We start from the raw sequence: 14,035 nt of genomic DNA on the forward strand, positions 1-14,035 counted from the left end.
AGATTTATGAATTAAGGAACAAACACACGCATGATTATATATGAATCTGTACATATTATTCTATGAAAAAATGATTTCCAACTCAGTTTCTCAGGTAATCCAATCTCGTATAATGTAGTGTATACCAGTACAAGCTTTTGGTACAGTTCTTGTTATTCTACAATGTACCATAAGAATACCGACTGGTTTACAACACAACATCAAATAGATCTTAACCAATTCCGGTTCAGGAGATCGGTTTACTACTCTATCTCAGGAGATTTCATCAAGCTCTCTCAAGCATCAGGAGCACAGTGGAAAAAAAGTTAAAAGTCAAAAAAACTTTGTTTTGACTCTTTCTCTCTGTCTGCAACTTGTAAACTATATCGCAGAAGCTTTCCTTTTGCTCTGGTCCTTGCAAAAAGCCTTGTTCTTTCTTCTCGTCCTTCTACCACCTAAGGCTCAAGCCTTGGGGTGTGAGTGATACTATGTTCTGAAACTATCTCTCATTCTTGTTTCTTGAGAGCTTGGAAGATGTCTGAAAATCTTGTGGAAGCCATCGATTTCTTTATCAGTTGAAGAAATAAGGTGAATCTAACACCACTTTTAAATCCAAATCTCCTCGTTCCGGCAGAGGAGGAAACTCTAAATGAGGAAACGATTGCTCAAAGCTCTCCAGCAACTGTTAAAATGAAAAAAAAAAAGACAACTCTAGTTCATGATCAGTCTTCTGCATACATAATTAATTGAACATAGAGACACAGATGAAGCTTACATTCTCTAGTATCGGTTGCGAATACAGCTCAACAAACTTTTCCCTTAGTATTCTGTTTAATTTATCCACGTCGCACGCATGTGTCCAAAACGAGTCATGAACTCCTGTTAGAATATTTTTTTTTACAAGCGATGAGTTAACTGACACTAGACCAAGGTTTTAGAGAAAGATTTAAGTTGTGAAAGAAGGACAAAACCTGCAAAACATACGCCTGCTCTTTTGCAGGCAACTGCAGTCATCATCATATGAGACCCGTCAAGGGAGTGAATAAAATTTGGAGGAAAAGCTGTCCTTTGTCGCCTGACAATAACCTACAAAACCAACAAACCTCTTTTATAGGCCTCTGTTTCATTTCCTATCTTTTGTTTATAAGCAAAACCAAGGTAAAGCTGAAGCAGACCTTATCAGTCTCACGCTGAAGTGATAGGGTCTGGAGGGATGTCTTTACCTGCATTCATTTTAAGGAAAGTGAAGATAGTCACACATCTAAATGCAACAGACGAGAGTAATGGTGTTAGCGGAGTGTTATCCACTCTAATAAATTATAGGACGACTTACGAGTTTTGTTCCCATTTGGTGGTAAGGTTGTACAACAGGAAGACCCAATGGTGTTGTCCATCGAACTGTTTCATTTTCTGTAGCAATAATCTGCTCATAGAAATAATTTTTTCCATCAAGAATCATTAGAACTCCAGAAGCAAATTAAATCGACACTGAAAAGAAATGTCCACACACCTTCGCACATTCACCAAACCAACGCATGATGGCGCGTGCAGCTTCAAACATCTCATCTATAGCAGCTAAAGTTACCTGCCCGAAACACGACAAAACAAAACGATTATTTCTAATAGCATTTTTTCTTTTGATAAGTTCCCAAAGTCCATGTGAACTAGAAAGTAGTGATATCATTTTGTTAAGCACACGTTCTTTGAAGATCAGATGAATGAAATTGCCAAATTAAGCTTTTCTAGTGTCAGTGCTTTTATCTGTTGCTCATATACCTTTGCCGCATAGCAAGCCGCCCCAAAAATTTCTTTTTCATCACCAAAATCACTGCGTTCCTTCAACCTTCTCTTTATTTGATCCCGAGCGCCAATATAGGTGACACCATAGACTGATGTCATAACCGTCTGCTTTACAAGTTTACGATCCACCTACACATTTTGAACAAGAGTCAAGTGGTAACAACAGACCAGTTAAATGCGACTGAGTAAACAATGTACCCAAAAAAAACAAATATCAGGCAACTTGCTCGCACACCAATACTAAATATACATTAGAACAGTTCATTAAATCATTTTGTGTGAGTTAACAATGTGTAATGTATGAGATTTCTACTCCACTATGCAAGCAAGGAACCGAGATACACAAGATTAGGAAATTGGAGAAAGAATGAAAAGAATTTCAGATGGACCTGGTTGAGTAATTTTTTTGCACGCAATGCATCTGGAAAAGCTTCAGGATCTCTGTCTGCATCTCGGCGCATAATATCAAGAACCCTGCAGCGCATATGCAAATGAAGTTTTGACTTTTGAATGCACATATATTTTCTCGATTAAAGTTAAGTTACCTGTAAATAGTAGATGCAGTGCTTACCTGGTAGCTATTCCGGAATAAACATCTGCCGGCTTCTCACCTGCCACTAGATTAACAGCTTCTGCTCCTAACTGATAATCATGATGTAAAACCATAATCAGAAAAGAAAGATGACAAGCAGCTAGAAGAGGAAAAAAACCATTGAAAGTTAAAAACAAGAGAATTACTGTGTCTCTCCCGAGAGCGGCATAATGCTGTAGACCATTGCAGGAACCATCCTGGCCAGAACCAAAGTGAAGGAAGGAAGTTCATTTGAAGGCATTCACAGATTGAATGAGTTACTACAGCGTAAAGTCATTAAATATTCAAGCCTTACAAATTAAGTGGAGATGTCAAAGTGGCAAATTCTGCCGGAAAGTACCTGATGTATAGGAATATGTGACAGAACTGTCTCCGGGGATGGGCTTCTCAGAGCTTCAGTCAGATTTATACACACAGCCAAGCACTGAAATGGGTCTTCAGCCTGCAGCCACCATCTGCTTCCTTCAAGTGGTCTGTCTGCCGAATCAAATATGTCATCCAAGTGATTTTCGGTGAAAGCTAGCCGTCCATCAAGTGATAACTTATCTACACCACCAGCATACAAGTTTGCTAAGTGTATCTTCAGCCAGCGTAAGCCTGAAATTCCAAGAGGCCTTCCCTCCGAAAACTCCAAAACACCCCGACACAAATCAGAGCCGAGATGATTTAAGTGCGGGGGCATGGGATATGCACGTCCTCGGAAGTCAATATTGTGGGGATAGTAAAAACCTTCCTCATCTTTCATTTTCCGTGCTACCTGCATCATATTTAAACACTTACAACCAGAACTCTCAAACTGGCACTACTTTGATAACAAGGGGAGAAAAAGCTCACCGAAAGCTTGAGTTCTGTGTCACAGCGCTGAGAATGTCTCTCGCTGTTCACCTTTTTAGCAGCTTTGACTTCCCACCTCCATTTCTTAATAATGCCCTCATCTTCAGTATCAGGCTTTTCTGGTAAAGGAACCTGCAGTTTGAAATGAAAAAATTAAAGAGGCCTCGTGATGAAAACATGTCTGTACAAACTATTGTACAGATGTGAAACAGTAATCATTATAAGATCAAAGTAACACATGGAATAACTCACATCGCTGCGATCCACCAGATCAGCAGCACATCCGCCACTGCTCCATATCCTATCTACAACCGTTAAGACTCGCTTATTTACTCTCCATTTAGTACTTCCAAGCGTATCCAGGGCCTAACAGATGTCCATAAGATATTTACAGAAATTAAAACTGTAACTGATTTCCACATAACGCACGTGAAGAAACAGTAATCTCTTACCTCAAAGACTGGTTGTAGTTGTCCTTTAGGTGCGCTCTTAAGTGCCTCTCGTTGTTGCTTAGCTCCATGAGTTTTCATTATATAAGATGCTAAGAACAAGTAAGCACCTTTGTCGTATCTGCGAAATAACACAGATGAAAGTGAAATGACTTACAAAACTTTCACCAAAATTAACGTCTTCCAAGATGAAGGTATGTTCACAGTTTTCGAAGCCATACAAGTCTAAATATTCTTTTTCTCAAACTTAGATAGAACAGCTTTAAGGTTCTATCTTGTCCGAGTAACTAGTATTGGTCACAAAATGATGTACATTAACTCTTATCATACTGAAAAAATCGTTTTGGAATATATGTTTAAAATACCATGCAATGCAATTATTTCAGCAGTTGGTGTAAGTACAGAACAAAGAAAGCTCATTTACCCTGACCATTTGAGAGGGGGAACCAGCATTGGCATGTATGGCATCACTGCATATCTCCCCTGCACGACAAAAAAAAACGGGATTCACACTTCCTACAATATAGAGATATATATGTCTCAGTTATACCATAGTCTTCAAATCCCAGATATATTCAGTCTTATTTACAGGTGCTACCCAAGTCAAACCCTCATTAGAATATAACATTCAACAAAATGAACATAAATTATTCCGAATTCCGAAAGAAATTCACTATTACTTTTGTTGAGTTAGGGTTAATTATTCTGATAATAAACCAAATGTGAATAGGTCACCTACACTTTTTTCCAAGCCTTTGCGGACCAAAGGGTCACACTCGATTACACCATATTTTCTCCCAGATTTCCTGTTGTACAAGAAAGGCAGGAATATGAACCTATGATATTCAGGACAAGAAGATAAGCCAACTTAAAATCATAGACCGAATTTCCTCACGTGCTTTCTTTCGCTACTGTCTTGAAGGTATGCACAAATGCAGGTCGTACATCAGAGATATCATTATCCTGTTGATTAGCTGGAGACTGTATATAAGCTGTTCTTACCAATAACTCTATTAGACGACTTCCAACCTGGAGTATGAAGTGGCAAATATCAAAATGTTAGCAACTTATTCAGCCAACATAAACTTTCTTTACATCTCCAGCAATTTCTCAGCTAAGCATATACACACCTTAGCCCTAACATCAGCGATCCATGGTTTTGTATAGTCATGTGACTGCAAGATCTTTCTAACTGCTGACAACTTCTGTTTCTTTATCAATTCATTGACCTTCTTTCTTAACTTATCTTGTTCCTTCATTGCAGTTCCATTTTCAACTTCCCCACTCTCCTCATTGTCATCCCCTTTTTTCTTCCTGGTCTTATCCAGGAATGTGCATATTCTTATCTGATAATTCACGGAAAGAGAAACACCATCAGAATACAAGCCATCTAAAACACCAAAAACAGATCAATCATAGACAAGTAAGGAAACCCTATAGACTAGTGCAAAAATAAATAATACAGCAGACCTCCATAAAAGGGGGTTTTATGCTTGATTAGAAATGTTACATGCTGAATGAAGGAGTTCCATTAACAAATAGTGAACACCTGTTGCCAATATTAAAGCAAAAACTTTTGCTTTAAGTTCAGGCCTCACACTTGCAATTTCCAGCCATGGGTTACATTATGGTTTAACCTTATAAAGTTTAGGTTCGCTTATGAGGGAAAACAGCTTATGGAGATCAAACTACCCACTACAACCTATTATTGGCAAACCAAGAAGATTACTGGCAGATGATCTGAAATAAACAAAGTAGTAACCAGAGAAAGAACAAGATGCCCAACCTCTTGTTCAATGGCATCGCCTACTGTACACGCAGCTTGAACAACCTTAACACAACCGTTATCACCACCAGTCATCAAATGCCCCATCAACTTGTGCATAGTGATAACAGCTATCATGTCGGCAGGCAACTGATCAAGGTAATGTGCATAAGTTGCTTTGCTCTTCCCTAGTCTATACAAATCCTGTTCTTTAGCAATTGCATCCCTTAACGGTTCGAACCAACCGAGAAACAACGACTTCACATAAGGCAGATTGGGCGCAAGCTTTTGCTCACACATATCCGTCAAAAGCTCCCTATACTCAGCAGCAGCTCTTTCCCATTCTTCAGTCTCGATCTTAACTTGTCTTCTCCATAGATTCTGAAACTTGGTACGACCCATTCCAAGATGTTCTTGCTTCTTCATCCGCCACGAACGATGACTCTCTCTCTTCTTCTCCTTCTTCATTTCCTTCAACAACTCATCCACCTCAGGCTCTTCCTCAACATCTGTTGATAACACCTCTTCAGCTACACTCGCGTACCCTCTAGCCAAAGTCCCATTAAGACACCTCTCGTTCTTGAAAAACCCCTCTCGCCTCGTGATCCCACCACATAAACGACGAACACCCATTTCGTGACATGGTGATCCCGAGATGGTGGAACCAAACACCGAACACCGAAAGCTCAAATTTTTCGAGAGAACAGACTCCTGATGAGTTTGGGAACGGACCTTGTTAAATCTAGCAGCTGACCTCAAAATTGCTTGTCTAGCAATGTTTCTCCACATAGAGAAGGATTGGGAAACTGGGTTTGGAGAAGAAATCAAGGGTTTACGCAATGGAATCAAATGATCGAATACCTTAGTATGATTTGCCAAGAACACTGGGGTTTGGGCACTGGACATCAATCGTGCTTAAAAGATGAGTAAACCCACAACACAAAAAAACCAACACGAGACTGAAAATAAATTCGATCGCATGAGCTAAAGACGTATACAGGCAAATTGGGATGAGTTTCATAGACGGAAGAAAAAAAAAAAAAAAAAAACAAACAAATGGTGAGTAAGATTACACGACCAAGCCGCCTTAAACCCTCTCTTAAAAACCCTTTGCTTTCTAAAAGAAAAGGCCTCTCTGTCTCTGTTTTTTTTTTGGTCCTCTGTCCTCACATTGTCAAACATTAAATTAAATATAAAATAATCAACCCTAAACTCGACCCGGATCGGATTATCGTACCCGACCCAGAATAATCAGCTTAAAGCCTCTAATACGGCCCAAATTCTTTTTACAAAGCAAAAAGGCTTGAGGAATTAATGGAGCCCAATTAGTTCAATTATTTTTTATTTTTTTTTTAACATTTTGGCATCATTTTTGTTTAATATAATTTGACCAGTTCATACAAATTTTTAGTGGAAACCCAATTAGTTGTTGGCAAAATAAAAAAGTGGAACCCAATTACATTCCAAAGTATAATAAACATGTAGAGATTTGGTTTTTGTATGAATATCATCAATTGAAATTTTCTTTGTTTTTTGGTCAACAAAATATCATCAATTGGATTTTTTTTTTGAACGCTGGATTCATAAATTAACCAAAGAGTTTGAGAACAAGGAATAAACAGAGAGAAAACAGAGCAAGAAATAAAGAAATAGAGATTTGGTTTTTGTATGAATATCATCAATTAGATTTATTACTCAATTATTATATTAAAAAATGAAATTCAAACTAAAAATATGATTTTTTTGATACGTGTCCATCAGTGGTTGGATGTTAGCTGGGATTCACGTACAGTAACACACACCTGATTGCTATCTCTCCGAATTTGATATTCTCCACCTCTATAGTTTTAACATATTACAAATCAGCCCCTTAACTTTAGTCTGAGAAGTGGCAAGCCCGATTTGTTTCCTTCCTCGGAAATGAAGCTACAGAGAAAAATGTTGTATTAGGTCTCTCTCTCCGCGTTGCTCTCGAGACAAAACCCAGCTGGCAAATTTACATATTTATGTCATCGGATTCCAAAAGGACGAAGCTTGTTGCATAATATGGGTTTGAGGTAAATTACTTAATTACTGATTCCAAAGTTAGAATCTTTGCTCCAACTCCAGGCTAGCTGATTGCGTAGCTTCCGATCGATTTCTGCCTCAGTCTTTGAGTTCCTTTGTGGGCACTTCTCTGTTCTTCTCCTGGGTCTTTGCTCGAGGATCTGATGATGCAGATGATCAAGTGATCTCTTTTTTTTTGGGAATCTGAGTCATCTTCTTGAGGTTGTATATAGCTAATGGTTTGGGTTTGAGTTTGAATGGAGCGTCTAGGATTTTGGGGATTGTTGATGGGTAGTGTGGAGAAGTCATCGGATTCTGTAAAGTCGCTGGCTTGCTCTGCGTCTACGAAGAATGGAGATGAAGAGAGTACTTCATCGAAGCAAGCATCACCTTTGAGGAGTTCTGGATCGAGAAACACTAGCCCTTTAGGTAGAGTTGGGTCGAGAAACACGAGTCCTTCTAGGCAGAAAGTGGTGAAGACTAAACCTCGTGGTTTCGAGGAAGAAACAGTGGCTTCATTTGGTAAACAAGTTGTTGCTGATGTGCAGATGGAGGATGGTATATGGGCAATGCTTCCAGAGGATTTGCTCAACGAGATTTTAGCTAGGCTTCCGCCATTTATGATATTTCGGATCCGGTCCGTTTGTAAGAAATGGAACTCGATTCTTCAGGATAATAGTTTTCTCAAGTTTCACTCAAATGTGTCATCTCATGGGCCTTGTCTTCTCACTTTTTGGAAGAACTCGCCGCAGATTCCACAATGTTCGGTTTTTAGCTTGCCGTTGAAGACTTGGTACAAAGTTCCATTCACGTTTTTGCCTCCATGGGCTTTTTGGTTGGTTGGTTCTTCAGGTGGTCTCGTCTGCTTTTCGGGTCTTGATGGTCTAACTTTCAGAACTTTAGTATGCAATCCTCTGATGCAGACTTGGAGGACTCTACCGAGTATGCACTATAACCAACAAAGGCAATTGGTTATGGTCGTAGATCGGTCAGAGAAATCATTCAAAGTTATAGCCACAAATGATATTTACGGTGATAAGTCACTTCCTACCGAAGTTTATGATTCCAAAACTGACAAATGGTCCTTACATCAAATAATGCCTGCAGTGAACTTATGCTCTTCGAAAATGGCTTACTGTGATTCCCGATTATATCTCGAAACTCTTTCGCCTCTTGGTTTAATGATGTATCGGCTTGATACAGGGCAATGGGAACACATTCCAGCAAAATTCCCAAGATCTTTATTGGATGGTTATTTAGTTGCTGGAACTCAGAAGAGATTGTTTCTCGTAGGAAGGATTGGCCTCTACAGTACCCTCCAAAGCATGAGGATATGGGAGCTTGATCACACAAAGGTTTCTTGGGTAGAGATAAGTAGAATGCCACCAAAATACTTCCGAGCACTTCTGAGACTTTCTGCTGAGAGGTTTGAGTGTTTTGGACAAGATAATTTGATCTGCTTTACGTCCTGGAATCAAGGAAAAGGTCTTCTATACAATGTGGATAAGAAGATTTGGTCTTGGATTTCCGGTTGTGCTCTTCAGTCATGCAACAGCCAAGTGTGCTTTTATGAGCCAAGATTTGATGCATCTGTCCACTGAACCATAAAGTAATCGTCTGTCTCACATCATTCTTGAAAATTTACAATTTGGCTGCATAGCAAAACGTGTCAGAGATAAGAAATCGAAGAGCTTTTTGTGCGTCAGTGTTGATGAAGACCTCGTCAGCAATGATAATATGCTTCACCAATGATTAACAATGTCGGGGAGAAATACTGTAAGATAAACTTGTTTCTAGCTTTCTGTAAATTAGCATTCACTGGATATGAAAACTTTATCTACACCCCTGTCTCGTCCACATGAAATATATATATGCTTTATTTTAGTTTTCTATGCTGAATTTTCCTTTTCTACATCGTAATTTTAAGCTTCCTTTTGCAAATAATGACTGCTAGTTCAAGAATGTGTTGTTAGCTAACACTTATGTAAGAGAAAGGTTTAACTTGTAACATCGGAATATAGAGATGATCTTAAAGATTTGGGCAATTGTTACATACAAATCCCATACTTAATGGCTTCTAACTAGAAACTAGAAAACCGAGGAAATCTTGAAATGAGGAGGTAATCTAGCATTGAGACACATTTCTCTACAGTTTAGCCAATTCATAGACACTGATAGGGTAGGAGTAGTTTGCAGACTTGCTAAAGGTATTGTGAGCTATGATTTTGTTGGCAGTTTCTGTTGGATGAAATGCATCCCAAAAGACGTATTGTTGCCTATCCAAGCATGGTTGCTGCAACGGAAGGCATGTTAAGGCTCCTCCATATCTCCCGTTACGGCAGCACGCTTCGTTTGATACTACAAGACCTGCAGAAAGGAGAACTAAAACTCAGTACTGATATATAGAATTAAGAGTAACCCCCCTATGAAATAAATAGAGATTGAGGTCATTTACCATATCTAGAGGGATTCACAACCATATCATGAAACAGATCAAAGACGTTTTGATAGACAAAGAAAGATCCCGGAAGAGTTTTGTTGAGAGTATTTGCTAGATCTTGCAGACGGATGTTGAACATGGAAACCATATTGTTGATCTTTGTCACACACCCGCTGCTATTGTTGCCACTTACCATAGATAGCTGACTTGGTATGCAACCTAATGGTCCTGACCCAGCTAACACCATTTTTCTTGCACCTAAGTTCTATAGTCTCTGCCAAATGTTTGTAAAAGATCAGAGTTAACATTTTCTGAGTATGAGATCTGCATCACTATTGTGAATAATGTATTATTAGATTTTGGGAGAGTAAATTATAAAAAAGATCATTGAGTAACTGATATTTGAGATGACAGAGTCTTGATCAGGAGATCTGCATAGTCTTCTCCACTGTAGGTTTGGCTGGTGGAGTATCTCTCAGGCATAAGGTAGTTGTTGATATAATCATTGCTTCCTATATTGATCCCAATTATCGATTTGGCAAGATACTTTCTCAGATCTGCAGGGTTTTGAAAGAAACGCCGAAGATGTAACTCGATTGTAATCTCAAACTGCGATATCTGTCCATTAAATGTAGTTCTTGCTCCCTGAAAAAACAAAGGTAAGTCTGTAAAAGAGAAAAATATAAAGTTCTTTGTTATAAGAGTTTTTAGTTTCTTGATCCTCACATAATGTTGTCCTGTTTCATCTAAAATCCCAGCTGCTGCAGAAGCATAGTTAACTCCTCTTAAGGAATTTTGCCCAATGGATAAAGGAGATAAGTATGGTGGCACCAATGGCAAGCCGAGGTACGTTGCTACATTAGAAGGAAAAATGTGAGAAATGAGTTGAAAAATGTGAAACCAACTTCATCAAAAGATCTTTTAGTTAGTCTTTAGCAACTACCTCCATAATCAACAACTGTACGGCCATTGCAGAAACGACCAGTGGGGAAGCCAAAATCAATCCCATAAGGGAAATAATTAGCTCGTGCGAGAGTTGGAATGTAATTGTTGTTTCCACTATCAACTAAGGAATCTCCAAAGACAAAGAAAGCTGGAGCAAGAGGATGATGATCATCTCCAGATTGGCCATTGCCAAACCAGACAAGCTCTAACAACACTACACAAATCAACAAACTCTTCATGCTTGGTTACTATCTCTCTCTCTTTCTCTTTGTCTTTGGGCTCTTAAGATAAGCTTGTGAAGAAAACAATTCTACGTATATTTATAATAAAGTCAAGAGGTGCCCACTCTGGTTTTAACCGATTTTGAAAACCAAACCAGAGAGTTACCCGAACAGATAGTGATCAAAACCGAACCGAAAATGAAAACAACCCAAATTTCTAAGATGCTAGAAAACTCAAATACTAACCAAAAACAAAACTATTCCGTTTACAAAATTTATAAACAGAATGAAAACTGAACCAAAACCGGGTAAGATATAAGCACATATATATGTATTTTATGGTGATATATTGAGAGAGAGATAGAGACATGGTTTAGGTGACATGTGAGACCGTGTATGGGTTCAGAGGGGGAACTGGTCGTGGTAAATGATCTCATGGAGTGTAGTGGTTAACTGTTACTGTTCTAAAAAAGAAGATTTGTTCTTTTTTCATTTACTGCTTCTTTTAATTTCCAACTCTTTTCTTCTTCTATAGAGACAGCTTTTTGGAGGAGCTTACCCCTAAACCTCCTTTTTTTGTAAATCTGTTTCATAGTCATTGATGGTCTGCTCATAGCTTCTGTATTCTGATAGAAAAATACATGCGATTGACGACAACTCTGTCACGTATGTAATGATGGTTTTCACATCATTTTTGTATGTGTCAAAAGTCAAAACCGTTTCATAGTTTATGGATCTAAGTAGTATAATAGGCCTGTCATGGGGCCTGAGTCATTGGGTTTAGTGAAATTTACATGATCCATTTATGTTTCAATAGAAGTTAATATCATTTGGGATTATTATTATTTGTTGACACATGGTGTTAATTTAAATACATATTAAAAAAATAAAATACTATTGATTATGTGAAGGTTTTCAAGGAGGACCAGAATCGGAGAACTCGTCCTCGTGTCTCAAAAAGAATATATCAACTTCGATGTTAAGTATAGAATAATTTATAATCTATTTGATTATAAAATGGACCACCAAAGCATATCATTTAGCAAATCGATGATTGAAAGGGATCTTTTAGGGGTTTTAAAAAAGAAAATGACTGGTTCAGAAACCGTAAGCAACCAATTTTATTAGTTTTCAGTCGATCAAACAATTATGCTTTCCATTATAAAGATTGAGATTATCTTCGAGACTTATGAATATATATTAATTAACCCTACTGATTCATTTCAAGAAAACATGTGTATACCGACTACAATCATAATCATTGCCAATGAAACAAGACTCGCTTCGAAATAAATATAATGGCCAAAATCTTCAGTTTTTTTAAAACAATTATCTGGAATCTGAATGATGTTAATTTGTAGTATATTTTTCGTTTTTAGTTTCTCAATAAATACTTCTTTAATTAATTAACCTCCTTTAATTACAATTACCAAGGATAAGTATCTTTTTTTTGTCGGAAAACCCTAGCTAGCCTCTTGTTTTCACAAAACCATAACATCACAAAGCCCTCCTTATCTTTGTATAATATCGATCGATCCTTAACGTCAACTTAATGCTGAAGAAGAACTGAAACATATTTTACAAAAGAAAAGGAATACAAACGACCAAAGAAATAATACTATGAAGAAGACAACTCTGAAGTTAGCGACCATCATTTTGGGGGTTTTCTTCATCATTCTTCTTCTTCTTCAAAGGCCTCGAGGTTTGAATCTACTCACTATATGATTTATATTTTGATGGTCATGTGATGTTGATGATGATCATCAGCATATATATTTACTTGCATGATTCTAATATCCTAGCTTGACTATATATATATGTTCTTCTCTTCGTACACGCATATATGTAATTGTGCACAAGAGACGCATACATTTTTTTTTACAGCGGCTAAACGACTTTAGGTATGTATTGTTGTATTCGGATAAGATCCATCATCCAAAGACTATTTACTTATTTAGGATAAAACTTTAAAATATATATATGTAAATGAGTTACATTTCTTATTTTAAGACAAGATATTGTATATGTAGGTGGATCGAGTAATGGAGATCTCTCAATGGGACGGAAGGTAACATATCGAAAGCTTTCCGAATTAAATTAACATTTGGTTTTATGTTTGAACAAAAAAGTTAACCTCTTTCCTTGTTGATTCAGCTTATTCGGATTGGGATACTTTTTTAAATGAATCATCGTTATTTCATTAGTATTAGGCAATATAAGCTTCTTACTTTGGTCTATATTTTTGGCAGTTAACAGCTCTGGAACCGATTGAAACCAAAAACGTAGCAAGATCGTTGGAAGATTCAATATGGACAGATCATTTAGAGAGAGAGGTCGATCATCTGATGAAGCACGAATATCCTTCACCGGTGAAGCCAAGGAAAAGAACTCCGGTTCACAATGGCTTGCCTAATGGTCATTAGTTGACCCTTGTTTGTTATACCTATTATAGACTTATAGTTCCTTCAGTTTTTATTTAATATAATTTTGTTAAAATCATTTAATGGACGTATCATAATGCTGAATATTAGTATATTTACTTATATACAGAATCTATTAAAAAAATTAGAGTGCATGTATTGTCTTTTAGTTTTTGAAAAGTTTTCTCATTCTTTTGAGAGATATTTTTATTAAAAAAAATTCGAAGTTGGCATATTCGACTTTTAGTAATTCTATATAAATAGAATGGAAGATAAAAGTATTGGTTGTCAAATATTGTCACGGAAATTACCATTCCCCATGAGTAATGTTTGTTATGAAAAAATGAATATATGACATAACTCTCTAACTGTTTTGGATTATTTGAAGGGAGAAAATAAGCAAACCAAGCTCAAGCTGGATGGATTTGGTCAAGTCATCAATTGTGAACTACTACTATTAAATAAGAAAACTCAATTATTCTATATCATTTTGCGCACACCAACTTGATGTCCAGCTTTTATTTTTATGGTGTGTCTTTGGGAT

At 37.4% G+C, this 14,035-nt stretch overlaps 3 protein-coding genes and 1 pseudogene across 4 annotated transcripts; 2 read left to right on the forward strand and 2 right to left on the reverse strand.

The window, feature by feature from the left end:
* Positions 1–37: 37 nt before the first annotated feature.
* LOC104705851 (DNA-directed RNA polymerase 2, chloroplastic/mitochondrial) lies at positions 38–6,589 on the reverse strand. The gene is made up of 19 exons (XM_087463519.1): positions 5,441–6,589; positions 4,785–5,000; positions 4,550–4,683; positions 4,394–4,460; positions 4,079–4,137; positions 3,658–3,775; positions 3,458–3,571; positions 3,206–3,337; positions 2,712–3,128; positions 2,518–2,568; positions 2,351–2,421; positions 2,169–2,253; positions 1,756–1,908; positions 1,490–1,564; positions 1,313–1,402; positions 1,155–1,202; positions 951–1,065; positions 755–858; positions 38–661 (listed from the first exon to the last, which is right to left on the reverse strand). The coding sequence occupies exons 1-19, from the start codon at positions 6,323–6,325 to the stop codon at positions 551–553; spliced, it is 3,045 nt and encodes a 1,014-aa protein (XP_087319645.1). The 5' UTR covers positions 6,326–6,589; the 3' UTR covers positions 38–550.
* Positions 6,590–7,279: 690 nt separating this feature from the next.
* LOC104705852 (F-box/kelch-repeat protein At5g15710) lies at positions 7,280–9,355 on the forward strand. Its single transcript, XM_010421941.3, has one exon. The coding sequence runs from the start codon at positions 7,723–7,725 to the stop codon at positions 9,064–9,066; it is 1,344 nt and encodes a 447-aa protein (XP_010420243.1). The 5' UTR covers positions 7,280–7,722; the 3' UTR covers positions 9,067–9,355.
* A 353-nt stretch (positions 9,356–9,708) lies between these two features.
* Positions 9,709–11,211, reverse strand: LOC104705853 (GDSL esterase/lipase 7-like; annotated as a pseudogene). Its single transcript, XR_015564637.1, has 4 exons — positions 10,849–11,211; positions 10,632–10,759; positions 10,302–10,550; positions 9,709–10,179 (listed from the first exon to the last, which is right to left on the reverse strand). The product of XR_015564637.1 is annotated as a GDSL esterase/lipase 7-like (transcript).
* A 1,325-nt stretch (positions 11,212–12,536) lies between these two features.
* Positions 12,537–13,727, forward strand: LOC104705854 (protein GOLVEN 9-like). The gene is made up of 3 exons (XM_010421944.3): positions 12,537–12,773; positions 13,102–13,139; positions 13,321–13,727. The coding sequence occupies exons 1-3, from the start codon at positions 12,692–12,694 to the stop codon at positions 13,492–13,494; spliced, it is 294 nt and encodes a 97-aa protein (XP_010420246.2). The 5' UTR covers positions 12,537–12,691; the 3' UTR covers positions 13,495–13,727.
* The last annotated feature ends 308 nt before the right edge of the window (positions 13,728–14,035 follow it).

Source organism: Camelina sativa, chromosome 8 (genome assembly GCF_030686135.1).
Source record: "Camelina sativa cultivar CO46 ecotype springtype chromosome 8, ASM3068613v1".
Taxonomy (NCBI): Eukaryota; Viridiplantae; Streptophyta; class Magnoliopsida; order Brassicales; family Brassicaceae; genus Camelina; species Camelina sativa.

What these genes read in the sequence shown, in the direction of transcription:
- LOC104705851 (XM_087463519.1), bottom strand. Translation starts at nt 6,325, where the DNA reads ATGTCCAGTGCCCAAACCCCAGTGTTCTTGGCAAATCATACTAAGGTA. An exon ending in CCCCCTCTCAAATGGTCAGG is followed by an intron (nt 3,776 to 4,078) that starts GTAAATGAGCTT and finishes GTTATTTCGCAG; the next exon opens with ATACGACAAAGGTGCTTACT. An exon ending in CGCAACCGATACTAGAGAAT is followed by an intron (nt 662 to 754) that starts GTAAGCTTCATC and finishes TCATTTTAACAG; the next exon opens with TTGCTGGAGAGCTTTGAGCA.
- LOC104705852 (XM_010421941.3), top strand. Translation starts at nt 7,723, where the DNA reads ATGGAGCGTCTAGGATTTTGGGGATTGTTGATGGGTAGTGTGGAGAAG.
- LOC104705854 (XM_010421944.3), top strand. Translation starts at nt 12,692, where the DNA reads ATGAAGAAGACAACTCTGAAGTTAGCGACCATCATTTTGGGGGTTTTC. An exon ending in TCTTCTTCAAAGGCCTCGAG is followed by an intron (nt 12,774 to 13,101) that starts GTTTGAATCTAC and finishes TTGTATATGTAG; the next exon opens with GTGGATCGAGTAATGGAGAT. An exon ending in ATCTCTCAATGGGACGGAAG is followed by an intron (nt 13,140 to 13,320) that starts GTAACATATCGA and finishes TATTTTTGGCAG; the next exon opens with TTAACAGCTCTGGAACCGAT.